This window comes from Sparus aurata, chromosome 12 (assembly GCF_900880675.1).
Source record: "Sparus aurata chromosome 12, fSpaAur1.1, whole genome shotgun sequence".
Classification (NCBI taxonomy): Eukaryota; Metazoa; Chordata; class Actinopteri; order Spariformes; family Sparidae; genus Sparus; species Sparus aurata.
In genome coordinates, this window is record NC_044198.1 from 8,451,266 (window position 1) to 8,473,811 (window position 22,546).

At 41.3% G+C, this 22,546-nt stretch overlaps 1 protein-coding gene across 4 annotated transcripts in view; it reads right to left on the reverse strand.

The window, feature by feature from the left end:
* The window catches only part of rxraa (retinoid X receptor, alpha a), a 112,670-nt gene that overhangs the window by 14,016 nt on the left and 76,108 nt on the right, over window positions 1-22,546 (reverse strand). The window contains exons 4-6 of one of the 4 annotated variants that reach the window (XM_030435070.1): window positions 12,934-13,093; window positions 10,269-10,448; window positions 2,924-3,093 (exon numbers count right to left, since the gene is read on the reverse strand). In XM_030435070.1, coding sequence (XP_030290930.1) covers window positions 2,924-3,093; window positions 10,269-10,448; window positions 12,934-13,093 — 510 coding nt within the window. Of the gene's footprint in view, window positions 1-2,923; window positions 3,109-10,268; window positions 10,449-12,933; window positions 13,094-22,546 lie in introns of all 4 variants that reach the window. The other 3 variants (XM_030435068.1, XM_030435071.1, XM_030435069.1) reach the window with 3 other exon arrangements.

Sequence of the window (22,546 nt, forward strand, 5' to 3'; positions counted from 1 at the left end):
CCTTGCCTGACTGAGAGGAAATTACTAACGCCTGTTTAACTCCTGTTCTAGGTCACCATGAGATAAACACACTTTATTCAGGTTGGCCAGACCCCAGCCATTAGACAGTGGCAGTGGCCTATTCATGGTGTACACTCATGGCCTGTGCCCTGTGATCAATTATAGCACGGGGCAGCGCCTCTCAATAGAGACCTCACAGAGGGCGGGGGTTCTCGGGAAAGCCTGCATGCTGATACTCTGCCAACATTCTGGCCTCCAGTTTGGTGAGAGGGTCAGGTCAAAATTATATTTTCTTGCTTACTCCTGGCAGATACTTTCAGTTTTAAGATACAGTAAGTCCTTTTTTCTTTTTCTTCTTTAATTTAATTTACTCTTTTTCTTGATTCGGAAAGTCTAATCCCCAACAGAATGTACTGCTGTTTCTGTCGCTGCTGTTGGACTTTGGATGGCAGCAGACAGACAGCCATGTGCTTAATGACACACTGGCATTGCCAGCCCCTCGTTTCCACTGTCCAGCATCAAGAACATCAACAGGAGGGCGTAACATGTGAGCAAGAGTTGCTTGTGCATTTCCATTGCCACTTGAATTCAATAAAGGTAAACGGATATGTTTTGCTGGTTCTCAAAATATTAACAAATGACAAAAGAAAAAACTCAAACACCAGTTCCTTTCATCTCTTGGCAACTTGGAAAAAATGACATTACTTATTTTGTCCAACCAACAGTTCAAAACCCAAAGACTCTGAGAGAAATGCAGGAAATCATTTCATTTAAGAAGCTGCAACCAGCAAATGGTCAACATTTTTGCTAGAAAAATTACTGAAATGGAAAATAAGCAGGAATTCATTTTCTTTTGATTGAATATTGATGACTTAAGTTCTAATCGGGATACCTGAGTAATGAACATGCATCAGGTAATCACTGGAAGACTGGTGAACCACAACATACTGAATAATGGCAGGGTTAATATGGTGGGATAAATACAGCAATATTCATAAGGACAGTTTCTCATGTCAATATATAAAATATGTGCAACATTGAATGTACATTCTTTAAATTGTATAGTGTATGTGTAAAACAATTCATTAGTTTATCAGTTACATGTACAGAATCGGGAATTTTGAGAATTTGCTAACATAATATGATCCCGATTGCCATGCCACTTAATGCTGATAAAAACAATGAATCTTACAGCTACAGTTTTCATCTCTCTTTGGCAGGCAGCGGGCATCCAGGGACCCACCATGGCTGAGCCCAAACACACTCAGTGCATTAGTGTGTCTGAGCTGCCAGCCGCTCCCCCATGACTCCCTGCTCGTTCTCCCTCTCCCTAATGTCAACGCTCATCTCCTACGTTTCCATCTGGCCCCCCAAAATAGCTCCCATTTACTCACATAACAGCCTTCACATTTCTAGCTTTACTTCACAGGACATTTCCCTCCCCTGGAGCAGATGAATCCCAGTAGAAGCCCTTCCCTCTCCCCCTCCTTCCTTCAGTCTCACCCTTCGCCCCTCCTTCGCACCCTCCCCTTGCCTCCTTTGGTAGGCTCCTGCACAGCTCCGCTGTTTCTCATGTTCCAGCAGAATTCCTGAGAAAGCCGAGGCTTTGTGGGATGCTTTCAGGAACAGTCTGCCTGTTGCATTATTCATCACTCTCAGTCTCCTCTGTGTCAAAGACAGCCCACAGTGCCCAGCTGAGACTGGAGGGATAGATGAGGGGAAACACACAGCTGAGTGACGGAGCTGATACAAGGTGAACAGGTAAACCAGAGCTCTAAACCATAAACAGTCACCTCCAAAGGGACTAAAATTGGGAGGACAAACGGTAATCACATCCAGAATTCATCAAAATCTCTACCAGCCGACAGAAGGGTTGTTGATAAACTTCCTGTGTGTCAGCCTTCGTTTCAAAACAAAAACAACCACATGCTTTATTGAAGTTTACTGGAAACAGAGAACATAATAAAGGCACAGCTATGATTAAATGTCAGAAGAGAGAAAGAAAGTAGGGTCTGGCCTTTGACCTCAGTGTCTTTTTTTTTGGGGACATTTTCTCACCCCAAAAAAAGTCGGTACTCAGAGGTGGTACAATAAAGAAGTACAGGAATTTAGGGATGGGGCTTGCAGCGCTGAACATTACTGATTGATGAAGCACTCACAGTATTTTATTTCAGCCTCCGTTTGAAGTGAAAACAATCTGATGCAGCAGACCAGTTTGTGTGTTGTTTCGACAAAGATTTTTTAGTATGGTTGAGTCAAAAATGGTGTAAAAGACAGCCGTTGCTTTTCCGTATGTCAGCGCATAAATCTGCCTACTCTTCATGAGTCCTTACACCGGTTAGGAAATGCAGACAACAACAGGCTGTAGGAACCTTGTAGTTCCCTGAAAAGTAGTTGTGGAGATTAAAGGTTCTGGGTGGAAACATGGCTGAAGTATTTCACTTCATGTCTGTTGTTCTAAGCTCTGACAGCCTGTAAATATGCTTTCTACCGTGCCAGCAATAACACCTGATGAGGTGGTCTGACATATGAAAACAGACATGTGAGATAAATGGAAATCTGTTATTTTCTTTGTTAGGACACCTCCGAGTGTTTTAATGCAACTAGACTATTATGGCCACTAACCGTGGTGTGAAAGAGAAGCCTTGTTAAAACTGTCTTCCATTTTCAGTGATAGTTTGCAGTCAGGCTGAGGCAAAAACCCAAATAATGCATGAGAATTATGAGAGAAAACATGCTTCCCACCAGCCCCTCGGGTAAATCTAAACAAATCATCCATTGTGTGTGCGTGCGTGCGCGTGTGTGTGTGCGTGCTTGCGTGTGTGTGCCCATGGGCATGAACATGTACACAAAGCAATGACTTGTTGGAGAATGACACAGTATGTGAGTGTTTGCCAAAGAACGTATAAAAATACCAACTCACCGAGTTGGATGGCACACCAAGGTTGGTCTCAATGTAGGTCTCGGTTTTGGGTTCCACCGCCTGCTCCGCCTCCAGAATCTTCTCCACGGGCATGTCCTCATTGGCACAGCTGGTCGACTCCACCTCGTTCTCATTTCTATCCTTGGCTCGCTGGCGCTCCTCCTGAACGGCTGCATGTAACAAAACTGGTTCCGGTCACTACTGCTGTTTTCTGTTTTGTATTTTAAGATATCAATATTAAAGTTAATAGAAAGATTCAGGATTGGAAAGCTTACATGGTTTTGATTACTAAGATTTTAGTTAAGGGTTCAAACGCTTCTTTTAACAGGAAAAGGGCTCTACTGTAAGAGACAAGTAGTCATAAAATATTAAAGCTCCATCAATACATAGTTTTTGAATTGATTCAAATGACTATGGGCAATGTGACAAACTCACAGAAAATTATTAACCGACTCCATGGTTCTTGTCGCCTCTTTTAGCTAATAGTTTTGGTTTTCCAGCACATTTACTGTTTGGAATCACTCTCACCACTTTTCAAGCAGCATCAGTGCAGCTGTGTTCAGCAAACAAGTTCAAATAAACAAACTTTGCACTGCCAGCCGAGCACCGAATGGAACAAAGTTAGCTACCAGCTGATGAGGTAAGTGGAACATATAGTAGCTGAAAAGCTCAATATTTTTCTTGGCTTTCCTGCAGGTTGGTGGGGATCAACAGATGGAATTGTGGACTCATCAGGTCACCACAAATACCACTCAAGCGTGAATGCTAATATTACTCTGTAGCTATTGACATTATGCAAGTAGGCAACTGTCTGCCTACATGTTAGAAACAGCAACTTTGTAGCACGATACTATTTCAGGGCTTTGTGTTTTTCAGCTTTGTTTTAGTCACTTTAACCCCCGAGTGGACAAACTTTTATTGATGCAGCTTTAATTCAGTAAGTTCATTCAAACACGTTCTGTGAGAATTAGAAATGTGCTGCAAGATCATCATTTTTGCAAGCCATTTTTTTTCTATCAGTTTTAAAAATACAAAAAAATCATTATCAATGTGGTTTACGTCATTCCAGCTCTTTCCAAATCAACTATTCTTGATTTTTTTTCTACAATCAAGTATTGTTGTTTCTAGTGCAACAATCAGCCTTACCTATGAGATACTAAAAAACAACTCATTGCTGGAGGCATTCTCTAACAATGACAACCGCAGTGGGAACCACACTGGTATGTCATTTTTTTCTGCTCTACAGAAAAATACATTATGCTAGATGATTCTGAGATGAAATGACTCGATAAGGCTTGATTTTGGTTTTGCAACACAGCTGCAGAAGTAGGCCTAAGAGCTTCCAATACTGAATCTTTCCTTTGTTCTCTCAAAATTAGCAAGAATTAAGAATTAAAGTATTTAATCAAACAGTTCATGTTCAGAGTCAGTCAATCAGTAGAAAAACTGCATTCATAGTTGACCTTTGTTTATATCTATATACATCCACGTGTGCATATAATGTGTGTGCATGCTTGCGTGTGTGTTTCGCTTACCCATGTCGAGTGTCTGCATGTGTAAGTGCCCATTTTAGTCAGTGTGTGTATGTAAGCCGGTGAATAGTGCAAGACCCCGTGTGCGTTACGCCAGCAAACATATCCAAGAGTTCAATCTTCAATTATTGTTTCAACAGTGCAGATGGAATTGATTTAGGACCTTAGGCCTACATTATGCATAACACAGCGGTGTGGAAATCTCTCAGCTTCCTTATCAGAGAGATGAGGTTTTCATGCAGTGCTCAATGACAAACAGCCGGCTCCTTTAATGCACAGACCATTTATAGACACATAAATAATGTACTGCCTGTCACTCCGTCTTCTCTCTGTGCATGGTCACCAGAACAGCTCAAATAAAAAAAAAATCCCTGAACTCAAATCAATGAAGACTTTGTCTTGTACATTTTTTTTCCACATCGTGTTTAAGAAAAAAAAAAATGGTTGTAGCAAAGCTGTGTTGGTTCAGTCATCTGATTGGCTTGGCGAGGAGACACAGGAAATGGTTTGTGTGCTGAGCAGACACCGAGACTCACTGTGGCTGAGGCAAGAGAAACCGCACCTCCACCCTCAAGAGAAGATGGAAAAGATGCATGTGTGTGTGCTTTGTCTTTTAAAAAGGCTATAATTTACCTAATTCAAGAGACCGCAGAGAAAGTGCTGCGGCTTTTTATAGGTTTATCCTCCACACATAGACACATAAAAAAGTTTTGGACATGATGTGTTGAATGACAGAGGGCTTTTGGAGATTCAATGTCAGCATGCAAGCTTACATACACACCTGGGGAGCTGTCCTGTCACACACACACACACACACACACACACACACACACACACACACACACACGCACACACACGCACGCACGCGCGCACACACACACACACACAACGCACACACCCTGGGTTCGCAGGACGATCTGTCTTCTTGTGTTTCCCCTACTCTGGTTTCTATTCCAAATCCTGAATCAGAGAGGCCTTGGTCTTGTTGGGGGGGGGAAAGGGAAGCAGGGGTTGTTAGAAGAGGAGAGGGAAAGGGGCCCCATTTTAGAGGAACTGCTGTCTGGCGGTGGAGGTCAGCCCAAGGGTAGAATACTTGTGTTGGAGTCAGGGAGAGGTGAGGAGGGCTGAAATCATGTTAGCTTTATTCCCCCCCACACCCTCCTCCTCTCCTCTCCTGACTGGGAGAGCATAAATTCATTTAATCCTGTTTTTCTGTGGATTCGCTTAGCCTTTTGGGCTACTGCTGCCTTGTTCTCTAACCACAGCCCTCCGGGTGTAGGGGGAGGCTTAGGCAGCGCTGTGAGTAAGGCGAAAGGCAGTAAATGATAATATCCTTGAAGGAGTAAAGAGCCCAACAATGATATAAATAAAAGCAAGAGAGAGGTGAGGCCAAATAAAGGTCAAGACAAATTGGCCTTGGATAGAATAACCTCCAAAATGCATTTACGTAAAAAATACTGTGTATTCTTCTTGTTCACTCCGCTCTCAACAGTAAACACACATGCACCTGCACATGAACACCTGGTTAACACCTACCACCATCTTGCGTTCCCCTGGCTATATGGAACATCGCTCGGAATAATCCACGCACTCTGTATCTGTATTCTGTAACGGTGGCGACCATAATGGCGAGAGGCAGGGATTGATTTGTTCAATGTGTGAAAGTGCTTAACAGCACTGCTGAGAGCGCTAATATTTTTAACACCCTCATGGAGTGTTAAAATTCACACCTGACCGCCTGTTTTTTCCCCCTCTCAGACAGCCAAACTCTTCCTTATTGGCTCTGTAATCTGTCCCCGAAGGTGCTTTACTGTACTGCTCCACAGTCACAGGCAGCGTTTGCCAACTCAATGTTTACAAGTCAGGTGGCTCTCAAAGACAGAGGAGCGGTGAGAGCAGCATCAAACCATTACAGTTAATTAAATCACTGTTTCAACAATGCCGGTACTCAAAAGCCAGTCTCATTTATTGTGAGAATATGAAGTGGATGCCATCAATCATGCAATCCATTAAAAGGGAATGTCTGTGTGAAATTGCCTCAGTCTTTATATATACACGTCGTGCCCTGGTTTCATGGCGATATATGAACTAACTTTTTACACTGGTTGCAGTGATGCACGTAACTTTAAATTCAAGTCCACCACCACATAATTTAGGTGCACCCTTAAATAAATTGAATTCTACACATCAAGTAAATGATTGTAAAAACATACTATATATGCAAAAACATGTTTGTCTTTATCTTAAGAACAGCACAGGGAACAATAAATGACGACAACCTCCACTGTTAAGTAAAAATAAACAGCTAAAATTTCAGGTGCATCCATCAGACCAAGGAAAATGTTTGGTCGGACATGACAGACTTTTGGGTGCATGTGAGATCAAAGTTCCTTTTTCATTTTTTATGCCTCTTTTTAGTATTTGGGATTTGCATTTGCTTCTACCCAGTCCGGGTCAATAGTATAAATAGGCGATTCCAAACCTCATACATTCCCCTCAGCACTCCAATCACAGATGAGAAAGAAGAACTTGGTCAACCTCAGACAACCTTTCTGGAGCATATACAAAAACCCAGCGCCTTTAAGTGTTGGAACAAATATTAGTGACATGTAGAGTGGAGGTGGAAATTGCAAATCACTTTGCTCATTCAAATTGTTGAATTGTTCCGTTTGAGATTTACTGAAAGATGTACTGAATCCTATTAATCGTGTACTTTACTGCATGAGAGTAAGTGAATGCATTCACAGTTTTTCATTTGGCACTGATTCAGACCATTTTCAGTTCAGTTGGTTGTTCATTTCAGCCAAAACTAGGCCTGTGCAAGAACTCAAGCACTGTTAATAAGGTGGGTAGCTCAGCAGCCATCTATTTTTCTACCATTTATCACTTCATGATCATTTTTTGTGGCTTTTGCTGGCTTTCAGTAAAAAACATTAACCAATAAGTAATCATGTCTGAGGCGACAACAGTGCTTTCACTCACCAGTTAGGAAGGCTCCACGGCTAAAAGCTACTGATTGATTTTATGACATTGGTGAGTCAGTAGGCCACAGTCAGTTCAGTTTAGACATTCTGTGTTAAAAGAGTTGTACATGTGCAGGTCAATGCTAGCCTAACCAACACTGTTGCAAAAGTTTTTAATCTTTAAATATAGTTTTTGTCATTACAATTCTACCAACTCAATGACTCCGGGCTATATGCTTACAGTGCTAAGCTAGGACAAGCCAACTAAACTGTGCAAAAACATCACTAAATCCCCATCAAAAACTATTTGTTAACTAACTAATGCAGGAACGTGTATGAGTCTTTCTTCAACATCAACTTCTACTGTTTAATTTGTCTTTAATTCAAATGACTTTGCTTGAAAATGGAAGTTTAAAAGCATAGTCACTGTGGAAGATAAAAGTAGCTGACTTGTAGCTAAAACAGACTTCTGTATGACATTCATGGTAGTCAAACCTTTACCATGTAAATGTTACTCTTAATAGATAGTTTTATAATCCCCAGTCTCTACTGAGAGAGGACAGGGCCTCTGTGTTGAGTAGGAGTGATTTAAGCTTGGAGGAATGTTTGATTGTTTTATCTTAAATAAATCCTTTAATGATGAAATAATGCCCCTCCTGTCTACAGCAGGATGATATGTTATCTGACTTTTAAAAACTGGAAGGTTGCTTGACATGCAATGTTTGTCGTCAAGAAGCTGTCAAATGTATCATCATTAAATAACACTACTGATCAGTCATGATTTTAGATTCTACGGCTGTAGTTTCTGGAGTAGATGCCGATGCAGACCATGGATGATTGCCGGTGTCAGTTTGAATTTAATTCTTAAACCCCGTTGACATGGACACTGACAGTATGGTTTTAAAGGGAAAGTTTGATCAATGGTCTTTCGTCCACAACTACATGTTCTGTATCTGCAGCCTCAGCAAGAAACTGATTGAATCTCTGTATCCATTTGAAAAGGGCAGGAGCAGTGCACGCGATCAGTAGCCTCTAATTTGAGGAATGTGGTGTACATTGCCGCCACACCATGAATTACAGGACATTATCCAATTTGAGTGCTTGGATTAAATTTTGTGAGTTGAGTATCTTGCAAATTAAGCACACACAAAATTGTTGTGCTTGAAAATAAAATGTATGTAGGCTGTCCCACACAACATCCATGTTTATACATTTAATAAGGAGCACAAGAGCATGGATGATGACATCCAGAGAATGCAAAGGAGGCAAAAGTTCACAGAGCACCATTGTGATGTTTTTATTTCTACAGTCTACATGAGTGAACTCCCCTAGGACTGCCTGTTCTCACAAACCCTCACTCTTTCTACATCCAGCAGTACTGCAATAGCCAAATTCATTATTTCCCCCCAAAGTGGTGCTGGAAGCAGAACATTTTTAAATACAGTGGAGCCTATGGCTGCAATGTACTGCATGTTGTAGCAGAGCAGAATCACAGCTTCAAGTGCTACTGTAAAATTGGATGGAGGCAGGAATGGAAAACGTGTTGCTTTACTTGTATGAAGAAAGCAGAAAGAGAAATCTTTTAACCTCAGTGTCATATCTCAGAGGCTTTACATTTCTCCTTTGTTTATCCACGTCCAATGAAAAACAAAACAAATCAAGTTTCATATTTCTGAAAAGGCAAAGTCGTGGGTTTGCTTTCCTTTCGACTGCATCTCACAAGCTTTTGTATTGGGTGTGGGCTCATTTCACTCACTCACTCATATTCAGAACATTGCATTCAACTGCAGTTCGAGGAAAAAACAAAATCAGATTAGTTTGGGGTATACAGCCAAATGAAGACAGGCTGGATTCTACTGTCCTTTATGAAGTGGCTCCCAATCGTGATTGGGAGCCACTCAAGAGGTCTCTTGATAAATCTTCCCAGATAGTTAAAGGAAAAAAAAAAAAAAAAAAACCTTTCCAAGCAAAATTAGGTGTATTTGTTCAAGAATGTATTCTGTGATTTGCTTCATATGAATACTTAAAGGTGCACCTTGTAGTTTAGGAGGTGAAATTTCAATCAGAAGATAAAGATCCTGACTGTTTTTTGTTTTTTTTTCTTTAATGCCTAAACAATCTCTCTTCATTTTCTAACTGAATAAACAAACTGACCTTAAAGGACAGCACAATTTCATATTGTTTAACTTAGTTTATATTTGGCGGACCCTGCCACCTTTTTAGCTTCAGTGTTCTGGGGACCTTACTTTCCTCTGAGAACAGCTTGTTTGTCAGATTTAGAAAATATAAACATTTTTCGAGTTTGTATTATTACCTCATTAATGTTGTAAATATCAAAATCTGAGTTTGAATTTATTCTCCAAAACAACAAAGAGCCTTTTTAATAAGGGAATCATGACAAGAAAAGATTACCATGATAGTGATGGTTAAACTGCTCATAACCTTTGAAAATGTTTTAACTGATGAGGGGTTATATGGTAAGGAAGTCCTTATTAGGGATGCATGATATGGATTTTTTTCAGCCACTGCTGTTAACTGATAATTTCCTACTTCTTATGTCTAAAACAAATAAGATAACCAATGATTTCCCATCTTTGTATTCTAAAAAGACGTTCAAACTCTGGAGTTTAGCACACATGAGGATATGAAGTGCTAAGATGTGGTGAACAAAAATATATATGTGTGTTTCTGGTTACACAAATACAAAATATATTCATCACATGCACTACACTTTTCCTTAATTTCCTAAACAGGGCCCTTATCTGTGTCTCAGTGTGTGTTTATGTGAATGACAACAGACGTGAGGGAAATGGGTAAATGGGACTTTATCCTCAAAGGTATGTGCTGTACCTTCTCTCTTCATGCCCATGGCTAAACACTTCTGGTAGCGGCAGTACTGGCAGCGGTTCCTCTGGCGCTTATCGATGACACAGTCCTTGTTGTCGCGACAGGTGTAGGTCAGGTCTTTGCGCACTGTCCTTTTGAAGAAACCTTTGCAGCCCTCACAGCTGTATACTCCATAGTGTTTACCTGACGGGAGAGATTCACACACGGTTTGTCAAATGCATGTCTTTTTCGAGTCATTCAGTACATTGGTTGCTGTCGGTGGAACAGCAACTTAATCATGGTGTGCACTTCAGCTTTAAAGGCAGATTGTTCAAGAGATCAGAGGACAGAAACCCTTACAGTCAGAGATTTAGTGCAAACAGCGCACAGGAGCCAGCTAGGAGGTAGCAAAAGAGAAATTATTATTAAAGGCCTATTAAGAGAACAGACCATGTGTTTGGGGGTTAAGCTGAGGTGGCTGTGGAAGAAAAAAAGGTCCTCCAGAGGGTTTTGTAGGGGACCCTCCTAGATGTTATGGTAGTGTTGTCACATCCACTGAACCAAACAGGTCTTTTGTTATTTATGACGGATGGAGACCATTTGCATTCTCCAGTTGTTGTTCAAAACTCTTCTTTGTTCGTTCTTTGCTAGTCAGACCACCAGAGAAGATAAATAAAGCCTGCGTGCACAGTTAAATGAAGCATGACTTGCTATTAAACATTCTTTTGATTTTCCCCCGTGGGTCCACGTAGCAGCGATGACGCAGGACGATGCTAAAACTGTCCAGCGAATTAGATATCCAGCTTTGTCCCAGGGCTAAACATTTTTCATGGTTATCGCCAGAAAAACACAGGGTTATTTGTTGGCCGTGTGAAAACAACATCTCAAACCTTTCTTCGGGAAGAGAGCTGCTGTTTGTGCCATTAGCCATTGGCTAACAGTTAGCCATGGGTTATATGTTCTTGTGGTTTAAGTGGTTCAGTTAGGTGTTGACCAAATGACAGATGACTTGTGAGAACCCTGGAGTGGGTAAACAGTTATCATTGCCATTTTCAGTTGAGTCCTTTTTGTCAAAGTGTATGTTCCCCAGTTCTGGTATGAGGATATCCAAAAAGAGGAGCGAGAACCTGAAACAATAACAATAAATACTAACGCGCACAGCCATGCAGGATTAGATGTCATGGCTGTTTCTGCAATACATTGAAAGAAGTCACATCATGCTGATTTTTAACTGTTTGTATCTCTGAGAAGGCTTATCTGTGGCTGAAATTTAAACTGTACTTCAAAAAAGTGTCAAAAATGTTAGAATACAATTGTCTTGTTATGTGTAATTTGCATCCTTGCAAAAATACTGACACGTGACCCTATTAGCATGTATCAAAACCAACCCTTAAGCAGTTAAGTATCGTTACAACCCCTTCTGAAGGTGTTCCAGTCGATGCGTCAGTACAGGCACTGTTGTTTCCTAACAAAACTCGTTATCACACTGTGTTCTGACGCAGGTTCCCCTCAAAATGTCTCTCTATTTGCCTCCAGTCTTCATTTTCTATGAGCAGTCCCTGCTGGGGGGGGGGGGGAAGCAAAAAGAAAAGATGCTCACCCACCCACATCACTACGATGATGGCGTCACCAGGCTTCATGGTAGGGATGCTGTGAGATGAGTGATGGGCTGTGCCTGGTTTCCCTCAGACACAGCACTTCTCTATTTCAGCCGGAGCTGAATTGAGGTTTGGTTTCATCAGACCATACAATCTTTTGCCTCATGATTTCACTTTCTTTCATCTGCCTTTATGGTGCTGCCCTCCTATGCATTTTCTCAGGAGTGGCTTCTTTCTGGCCTCGTTGCCATCAAACCCAGATTTGTGAGGAATTCCTCCGACTGTTGTCCTTCCAAGATCTCCCGCTGCAACAAGCTGCAGTATGTAGTTTTGCCAGAGCAGTCCGTGGGGCTGTTCTCTGACCACAGTTCATCTTTGGATCTTCTTTGGAGGTTCCTCAGTGTGGTCAGAACACCAGCTTTAGTAAGATGGTGGGTAGGCCTGCTTTCTTTTCATTTGGTAATGATGGAGTCTTGTGTAATCTGAGCTGTTGTAAGATTATTTTTATACCTGTCCCTCACAATTTTCCCTATATTATACAATCCCCTGGACTTCTTGGCAAGGCTTTGACTCAACAGTCATGTCCAATCAATTCAAGGGAAGGTTTTTTTTTTGTTTTTTTTCAAATGTTTACAGAGTAATGTTAGTGAATGTATAAGAATTCTAAACCAACTTGGATATTGTGGGTCATTTTGTTCAGATGAGTTACAAAACAACAATCAGATAACTTTTGAACATTTGATTGATGTTATTCAAGAATGAAAGTCTAAATTCTCTGATTTCAGCTCCTGATTTTCTGGTCTCCTTACTCAATAACTGAATATCTTTGGCTTTTTGGACAAAAAAAGGCATTTGAAGACGTAATTTCGGGCTTTGGGAAACACTGTGCAGCAGTTTCAGACATTTTTTACACCAAACTACTAACTGACTGATCAACAATATAAATAATCGTTAGTTGCCAGTAAGGTTCTGTCATGATTAACCTTTCATTCAATATCTAAATCTGATCATTTTTAATTGTTCAACGCCTCCAGCGCAGACAGTACATGTTGTCGTTCAGTGGGTGTGTATCACAGTCTGATGTCACTCACCTGAGGAGCGGTCACCACAGATGGCGCAGATGTGTTTGGTGAGCGACAAGACTGTGCCTGAGGGCTGGGCGGGCACCTTCATCACACCATTGAGGCCCAGCGGGGGCTTGATGTCCTCCGTGCTGCTGACTGAGTTCATTGGAGAGTTCAGCTGGAACATCAACACACACAAAACACACACACCGACATGTCACAAAACAGTTCGTCTGGACTCGAAACCTGCGACATTATACACCCCACTGCACAAGCCCCGTCACGTAGCTTAGCTGCTGCGGCATAGTTAGCTGATGTCATTAACTATTGAACGAGGGCCAGGTGTGCTGAGGAGAGAGGGGGCTTGGTTACACATACAAACAGGGATATAAATCTGAGTGGAGTTGTGTCATGCGGGTTGTCTGGAACAGTTTGCTAGATTCAGAGAGAGAAAATGATGTTATGACTTCTGCTACTCAATACAGATGGTCAGCAGCTCGAGCAGCAAGCTCTTTTTGCCCTCTCCCATTTCTCCCTCCATCTCTCTCCTCCCTCCTGTTTTAGATCTAAATCTGGCACAGCAGGATCCTGCACCACTCCACCCCAGGAACTCTTTTATTCATGCTCTCAACAAGCCCCGCTGGCTCCCAAATGTTCAGCACTAGCATAACTGCGCTGCAAGATTTATCAGTACAGCTGAATAAAAGAGACAGCATTTGTTTTAGCAGCAGTGCAACTGCAGCGCTAAGTCTCCCTTCAACTGCCGCCTCCCTCCCTTGCTGAAAAAATGTAATCGCAGAGTGACCTCCCCTGGCCTCTCGCTAAAAGTTTGAGCAAGGGGATAATTACTATAACTAGCACCATGCGGTTTCGTGAGGAGATACACTTTAGGGGGCAGGATGTAAATTATCCTAAAACACTAAATGTATTCCATGGAGCAGAGGCTAGCTAACCATTAGCACCATACTGTGAAGAAATTGTAAAAGTAAAAGTCTGTTTATCTAGGGGCATTTAAGCCGGGGAAGAAAAGTGAAAAGATATTAAATATATTCAGGCAAGTGGATCCTCGACAAACACACTGACGACTGATGGGTGACAGGCAAGAGCAAAGTTGGCAGCGCAGCAACATGGGCTCATATAGCCAGACATGTTCTTATTAAGCTACCACATGGGAGACATGTCTGATAGCTCAAACACGTCCTGGCTCTAAATTTAGCTCAAAATGTATTAGAGAAACCCTGTCTCCGTGTGAAGACATCAGGCAAGAAGAAGAACTATTCCGTGTTTTTTCTTAACGATGAGATGAACGCGACAGTTTAAGAGAGGCTGTCACATTCAGCTGTGTTTACGTCGATCTGACTGACTACATTAGCTGCTTTCTGGGAGAACACAGAGATGTATACATCACAGCAAACCATGCTCTTTTTCGAAAACAGAGAGCAGATTTGTTTACAACCCGATTCCAAAAGAGTTGGGATGCTGTGAAAAGGGTCAGTAAAAACAGAACGCAGCCATTTGCAAACAAACTGTGTGCCTGATTTTTATCTTTTATACAATCATGTGTTTCACCCCATCATTGCTTGCTAACAACCGAGCCTTTTGAGGATGCCCATTCATGATACTATCACCTGTTACCAATGACCCTGTTTACCTGTGGAATGTTCCAAACAGGTGTTTTTGATCATTCCACGTTGCCTCTCTCCCAAGTTGTTTCCAAACATGTTGCTGACATCAAATTCAGAATAAGTAAATATTTGGAAACAACAATAAAGTTGGAAGAGGTAAAACAGTAAATGTATTGCCTTCGCCTTGTTTTAATCACCCATGTGTTTTATTCATGTTTTACACAGCGTCGTCTGGAATTAGTGTTGTAATAACTCTCGGACAGCAACTATGGATTATTCATTCATGACATGAAAGCTAACATACAGACATTACTGCAGTAGAACACAGAGACTAAAAGCAGTGCTGCAAAATGTTTAAGAGACAAACAGGAATGGGATTTGGTTCGGGTGTGCATATAAAAGGAAGTGGTGCTGAAACAATCAGTTGATTATTCAAATCGAAAGAACCAATTGCTTGCTTTATTTTTTTAACACCCCAAAATTGGTGGAAATTATTATGGGTTTTACAGTTATCATTATCTTACTCTATATTACACAATCATGAAAATAAAAAAAAAAATCATGAAATAATCAATTATACAAACATTTGCATGTTTGGGTACGTGTGAGAGGATATGTGGTAGTTAAAGGTCTATTCCAGCAGTTTACTTCTACAATGTTAGGGGACACAGATGTTAAAAAGGACAGATGACAGGATTCAGCAGAGGCAGATACATCCCGACCTTTCGTCCATTGTATGAGTCAAGCTCCCTTCAAACCTGCTTTCCCATAATGCAACACAAGAATGTCTTTTGTTAGACCGTTCCAGGTTCTTTGACATGACAAAACTCTTCCAGAGCCTCAGAGGACATATACCACTAACTTGTTCAGTCAAAGTTGAGTGGAGTGCCCGTTCACATATGGCACTTGTCTTGCATGTCTTTAAAACAGCCCAGAATTGTTCTTCCACTCTTCCCCGCTCGCATTGTCAATACACTACCGTGTACAAATAACGACCTTCAACATCTATAACGATGCTTGATGAAGAGCAGCTTTAACACATACCCGCACACAAAGCATTTATATGCAGTACATACACATGTACACGCACAAACACGTCCATCAAAACACAAGCATGCAAATATATAGACACAAATATAACACACGAACCTGCACATAAAATATAGCACAGGTACACGTAGACAAGTACACACTGTGGCTCCTGGCATATCATTTCACCTTTCACTCTTCCACTCGATTCCTCTTAAAGAGCTTCAAAGTTTGAAAATTCTCGGCTATGCTGGATATACATTTCCGCTTTAAGCGACAGTATGCTTACATTGAGCGAAATATTCCAAAGCGCGGTGCCTTAACATCACATCAAATAGAAAATATTAGATGTTCTGAACCGTTCTTTACACATTCCCACAAAATTCAGCATGACATATGGGGTGTCAAGGGAACCTGACTTGAATATCAAATATAAAGCTGATGTGGGTTTTGAATTTTGGGCTGCGTGTCAATGATGGCTCCACCGGTGGCTTCAGCGGGTTGAAAAGTTTAAAGCTCCACGTGAAAACGTTCAATTCACACCCTGACACCTACGCTTGCTCTTCACACTCTGTTTACACACACGGCTTCGATAAAAAAAAATATAATTTTAATTATCATTTTTTCTTGTGTGCATACTTATGCTAAATGTGTCATTTAAAACAAATGTTTGCACTTTTTTATTGAATGGTAGACACGGAGTATAACAAGGGGTATTACTATGCAACTTTATGATGGCAAAATACTGCCAGGTGCAGTACAAGACGTTTTTGCTGGGAATCAGACACATTTCGAGAGCTCCTCTAAGACACAAAGGCACCAACACAGCTGCATCACTTGTTTGAAACCAGCTTCAGCAGCATGTGCACACAGCCGCATCTGTGCACATACACTCAACATGTAAACACACACACTTACAAGATGAGGTCTTACCTCAGCCAGTGTCTAGTCTTTTTTTCCCCCCCAACACAGCACGAACACAGCTGTCTCGTTTTGGTGATATCGTCTCTATCAAACCCTCTGTCTGCCTGACAGAAAAGACTCTTCTACTCACAATCTATTTTCAGTAAACCTGCAACTCAATCTCAGCAACATTGCTCCCAACGGTGGGGTGGGGTGGGCCTGCTTGAGGGGGACCTTTCTTTCTCTTCTGCCCATGGCAAGGGAGGCAAGGCTGGGGGATTAAAGTGGCTCAGAACTGGTTCTGGAAATAGAATACATGCACCCTCCCCTACAACACATACATGTGACCCTTCACAGGGAGGTATGCCAGCTGTGTGTACACCCAATTCGTCTTGGGAAACCCCTTGACACTCCTCTTCTTACATACTGTCTGAGTTTTTTTTACTGTATCTGGACTCAAACTTTTACACACACACAGAGAGAGAGAGAGAGAGAGAGAGAGAGAGAGAGAGAGAGAGAGAGAGAGAGAGAGAGAGAGAGAGAGAGAGAGAGAGAGAGAGAGAGAGAGAGAGAGACAAATGAGGGGAATTTAACATCAAGGACTGGAAATGTAGGACATAAGATTCCCTGCAGTACAATGTACAACACGAGCGCCTCAAATGCTCCCGCTGAACAACACAGTTTCATGTGCTGCAGGTGTTACATAACATATTGTGGAGGACATTTGAATGGTACATCCAGTACAGAGGGGGTCTCCGTCTGCTTGTGGGTGTCAGATTCTGCACAGAATTGATATATGTTATTGTGTGTCCTGTGCAACCCGCTGGCTCTAGCATAATGCTACAATATTTAATATAGAATAAAATTATATTTTCACCAAAGGATGTTAGCCCCGAAGAGCTGAGGGTAACGTTTAGTGAACAGCACTACATTTATGAAAGAAGTGCTGGTTTTCATAAAAACACACAATGAAATAAACCACAAATTGCTTTTTACGATCGCAGGACTCAATAGCTGCAGGCAACAGGTAAGTAGTTTACTGCTGTAAAATAAAACCTTGTTGTTTCTATGACATAAATCCTTTTACCAAGTGTGATTCCGGCTTCCTATTACATATATAAATACAGCATGAATTTATACAACATCGTGGGCATCAAATTTTAAATACTGTGTGTTAAGGGACATCACAATCTATGTTAATTTGCTTCTGGAGGAGGTGGGGCTGTGTGGTCGCTACAGCAGTGCATGTGCCAACTGGCTGTCGGACGACCAATATGTATTATATCAATGAGCTGAATCCGTAAACTTCACTGGATTTGCCTTCAACCAATAAGTAAGTAAATCCACATCCACTGATGCTTATTGAACAGAAATCTCACGGTGTTAAGTACCAATAATCATCCCTACAACATTGTTGCATTATCAATATCAAAGTAAGTCCTATTTGGTCATATTGTGATATTCGATTTTGTCGCCCAGTCTTAATTTATAAGGTGCTTTGAGAAGATTTCACAATATTGAGACATCCATTGCATAAAGTGCTATGGCTTTAGGGCCATACTGCCCAGCTCGAGATTAAACCGTTAAGTATGACAACAGACATTTGAAGTTTCATTTGAAAACCTCTACAGAAGCCTTGAATAAAAAAAAAAAAAATACAATCTGTACAGCCCAATGTTAACTTTTGATAAAGGGCAACAACAGCAGTCAGTCCTATTGTAATAACGCACAAGAAAAATCTCACCAAAAACTTATCACTGTGAGTCAGGCCGTCTCACCAATTCTAACTCACTTTAATAGAAAGAATAAGTGTTGCAGCAGAGCAGGCCCTGTAACCTATTAGTATGCTATGACAACGCACATGGTGGTGAAACAAAAGGAAAGGAGTCGTCCCTCGAGTGAACGCGGGAGGAGAGGCAAGGAGAGCAGAGACGGTAGAGGCCTCTGCTTAAGACAGGCTTAGCTTGATTCAGCGAGTCAGAGCACAGACTTTGCTCATAAAGACACTTCAAAAGGAGACATCAAATCCTAGCGCAACACTCCTCAATGCACAACCCTCATGTGGAACTTCAGTTGCTTTCCAGTTCAAGGGCACCTTTTCTAGCAAAGAAAGTTATCTTGTTTCAAAAGGCCCCGACAGAATTTCCTCCATAAGGTTTGATCAACGTGGCCAGGAATAACGCTCTACTTTACAATCTCATTCTGAACCACAATTAATTTTGTACCTTTAATTATCTTTCCTTTAACGCGAGACGCTAATTATGTCCAAAAGCTAGAAGGAGGTGTGAGTGGACTGGATACAAATCTCCTGTTGACAGGCGACAACACCTAACCAGCTGCCCTCTGAGAGGTGAGGACAGGGATCGGGTCATGATGTGACCTAATGATAACCCTAAAGGTGTCACCTTTCACCTCTGACACCTCGAGACAATCACTTCCTTCCAAAAACAAACTTATCTGGAAGTATGGTTGGAATGAGCAGGAACTTTCCTCTCATGGCTGTATGTCAGTGAGTGAGTCTTATCTGGACACGTATCAGCAAGAGATGGAGCATCAGGTTTCATGCTGGCGGGTGCTGTTAATGGGTCCGCTCTTCTGTGGCCCTCAGGGTGTATTCACAGTGAGACACCCTTTGGGATCGATTACGGCGCTGTGACGAATTTGAGCGACACCTGTTTGAAACGCGCATGCTTCACAAACAGGCACAAATCAACAGACACATGGGTGTGAGCACGCACACAGTATAGTTCAGACTACGGTTTAGTTATTTGTGGATGAGTCATCAGTAGGTCCATCATGTCTTTGGAAAGTGAAAGTCATACATAAGACAACAAAAGGAAAGGATGGATTTTAGTCACTATGACATGTGTTAACATGTCACTTTCAGGGGCTCTGTGAGTTTGCAAGGTCCATTTTTAATATAGTTCTAAGCACTTATTGTTAACATCCATCTTACAACATGCAGTCGTCTGCACAGGCTTTTCTGGCCATTGCCGTACTGCCACCTGTTCAACAGCAGGATAGTGTGAAACCATCGACAGGAATGTTTCCTTTTACCCATGAACATGCATGTGCTTCTTTGGGTTCATGCCAGAGATAAACATAAAGCAAACCCATTTATAGAGAAACAGCTCCAAAGAGATACTAGAGGTCAAAAACTCTGCAGCAAACTTTAAGAATCCACACCACTCCTTTGCACCTTATATCCATGGCATTACTTTTCACCGGTGCCAGATTTGCTTTCTCACCCTCTGAGAAAGCAGCAAACTAACACAAACATTAAAGGCCTTATGTAAAGAGAGAAAAATGTTTTAAAAATGTGTGATATATTTTAGTGTATACAGAAGTCATTCTGCTTTTCCTTGCCAAGAAAAGAAGGTCACAACTGGTTATCATGTTATAGCCTTGTTATATTTATTGATAACATTAATGCAATAAAAATATGAAATTCTACATCCTCAATGCTTTGTTTTGTCAAAAGGATTGCATACTATTAGCAAATTATAGTTGATCCTGAACAGTTTATCATCATAATATCATCAAAGCTTGTGCCAATATTCCCAACTCTGATCAGCATTTGAGGGTTAGGGTTAGGGTTAGGGGTTAGGGGTTAGAAACGATGAACAGTCAAGTTCAAACTCTCTGGTGTCTTTCAAAATAAGAAGAATCATAATTGTGATTTTGCCAGGACAGTACAATATAATCCACATATATGTCATTACTAATTACATTCTTGTACAGATTAATAATATGCAGTTGAAAGTTTTGTTGCCAGGTTGCAAGCTTGCATTTATAACATTGGCTTGAATTTCTTAAAATGCCTCAAATTGGCTTTTTGAATCATAATGATCCACCAAGTCTGTATTAAGCACTACGTATGTCTTGTAACTGTTTAATCAGGCCATTAATAAACAGTGTTTTGATGTCTTGATGCTGAGCAGTCTTGTGGATCAATGCAAGATTGTTGGCAGGGGATATAACAAAATGACAGCGATCCCTGACTTAAAAATAGGCTCACAAACTGACAACCCAAATGTATGCAATTTATTGACTTATAAATGATCTCTAAGCGAATAGATAAATTATTTGTTAGCCATTTTTAAAGTCGTTAGTGACATAAGTCCTTCCAAAGTCAGGCTTACTGTAAAACAACTCTGTGATTATCGTCAATCAGCTCTAATACAACACTCTCTCCTGCTCTGTCCCACTGGATAGAGTTTAGCAGAAGTCGACATTATTCTAGACAGCTCGGAGGTTTCCGAAACTCACCTCCCGCTGTGCCACAACAGATAAAATGAATCATCACAAGCACTGCCGGGGCTTATGTGTATGCGTCTGTGTGTGTGTTTTGACAGAAACTTTTGTTAGAGCGAAAAAAAGGATATTAAGACTATCAGCGGCATGAAAGGCAGTGAGCCTTTCAGCAGTGAAATGGGAATACGCACAGTGACTTTCAGCTGTTGCTTCACCTCCGCATGGCAGTGTGTGCTTGCATCTGAGTGTCTGTTTGTGGCCTTAATGGGGGTGTGTGTGTGCACATAGAGGTGGGTCTGCAGCATGCATACATGTATGTTTAAGGTCTGCATCAGGATGTATCCGCATGATTGTGATTATGGATTTCACATGCGCATGCGTGAGTACGTGCATGTTTTGTCTGAATGCAGGTATCCTTTTGATCCGTGCGTGGGTGGATGAACATGAGGGTTGTTTATAAAGGAAACAGTGCTGCTCCTGTGGTTACCGCACTCTCTGCCATTGACATAGCAGCTCTTCTATCCGTGGAGTCTCTCTCCTCTCGCAGCAGTCAGCCGAGTGTTTGAATGGTGACAACCTTCCCTCTGCTCTTTTCAGAAACAGGCCGCACGTCTTAGGATGTTTTCACACCTCTGACGACGATGCAGGATCACAGTCAAATACTGCCCAATCGATAAGTTACCTGTCAGTCTGTATAACGTCATGGATCCAGCTCCGGTGTGAACACAAACAGGACCAAAAATAAACAGCAACAATCTGTTCTGTCTTCGGGTCAAACCAAATTAACTGAACTGTAACCGTAAAGCAAATGCGTACCTTGTCTACGCACTAATATTGTGTCTGGTAATCATCAAACAGTTCCGTTTCAAATAGGAACTTGTATACCTTACTGTACAGTATAATTTTGGCATCGTAAATGATCCATGACTAATAGTGTTTAATGCATGATAATCCATTCTAATCAAGGTATTAGCCACAATGAGTCATGCACTTGAATAAATACTGCATTAAGCAGGGTGCATTATTTTTGGATACGTTTTTGGCTTGGATAAGACCGGAATATGCTGCACATTCCTCGGCAATGCCAGGAAAAAGTAAGTGTTCAGTTATTCCAATTACATGTTTAGAAACATTTATCTTAACACTGTTTTAGTCAACGTTGCAGTAAGTAGTGCCATTCTCCAAAGCAAAAGAAAGAAAAGGAAAGTACAGACATGCAGCCTCGTGAGGTCACTCAGGTGCATGAATAAGATACAAGTAAACTCTGTCCTGTTTTCCCAAATGTAGTTTGTCTGCAATTTGTATCCCTCTGGCTTGGTGTGCAGTTAAAATGGGTGTTAAAATTTCAGTAGAATGCTGCCACGTGGAGAAACCAGGTTCATAAGTGCAACACTGTTAAAAAAAATGTATAATAAGCAATTTCATGGGTGTCGTCATGTTCATGTGATCATTCATCTGTCATCCAGTGATTAATTGACAAAGATTCTCATTGTGTATTAGTAAGTCCTCCAGCCATTAGCTGACCGTCCATTCCTTAACACGATTAGAATTTCTATTTTCCAATTGTAAATCAGCCTCACTGTGAGTGTGAATGTTCTATTGTTTCCACTCGTCACTGGTTTATGTCCTCCAGCAGATCAGTAAAAAGATTGCTGATTGTCTAACATATCACTCAGTGATGCCTTGAGAAGTATTTCCAGTGTCAAAACAAGAGCCACCCACTGATTCATTCCCTACTAGGTCCATTATCATCATGTCATCCATCATGGTCGCCAAGTGTCCTCTTACATGCTACATGATAGTGAATGCACTGGTATTTCTTTTATCAA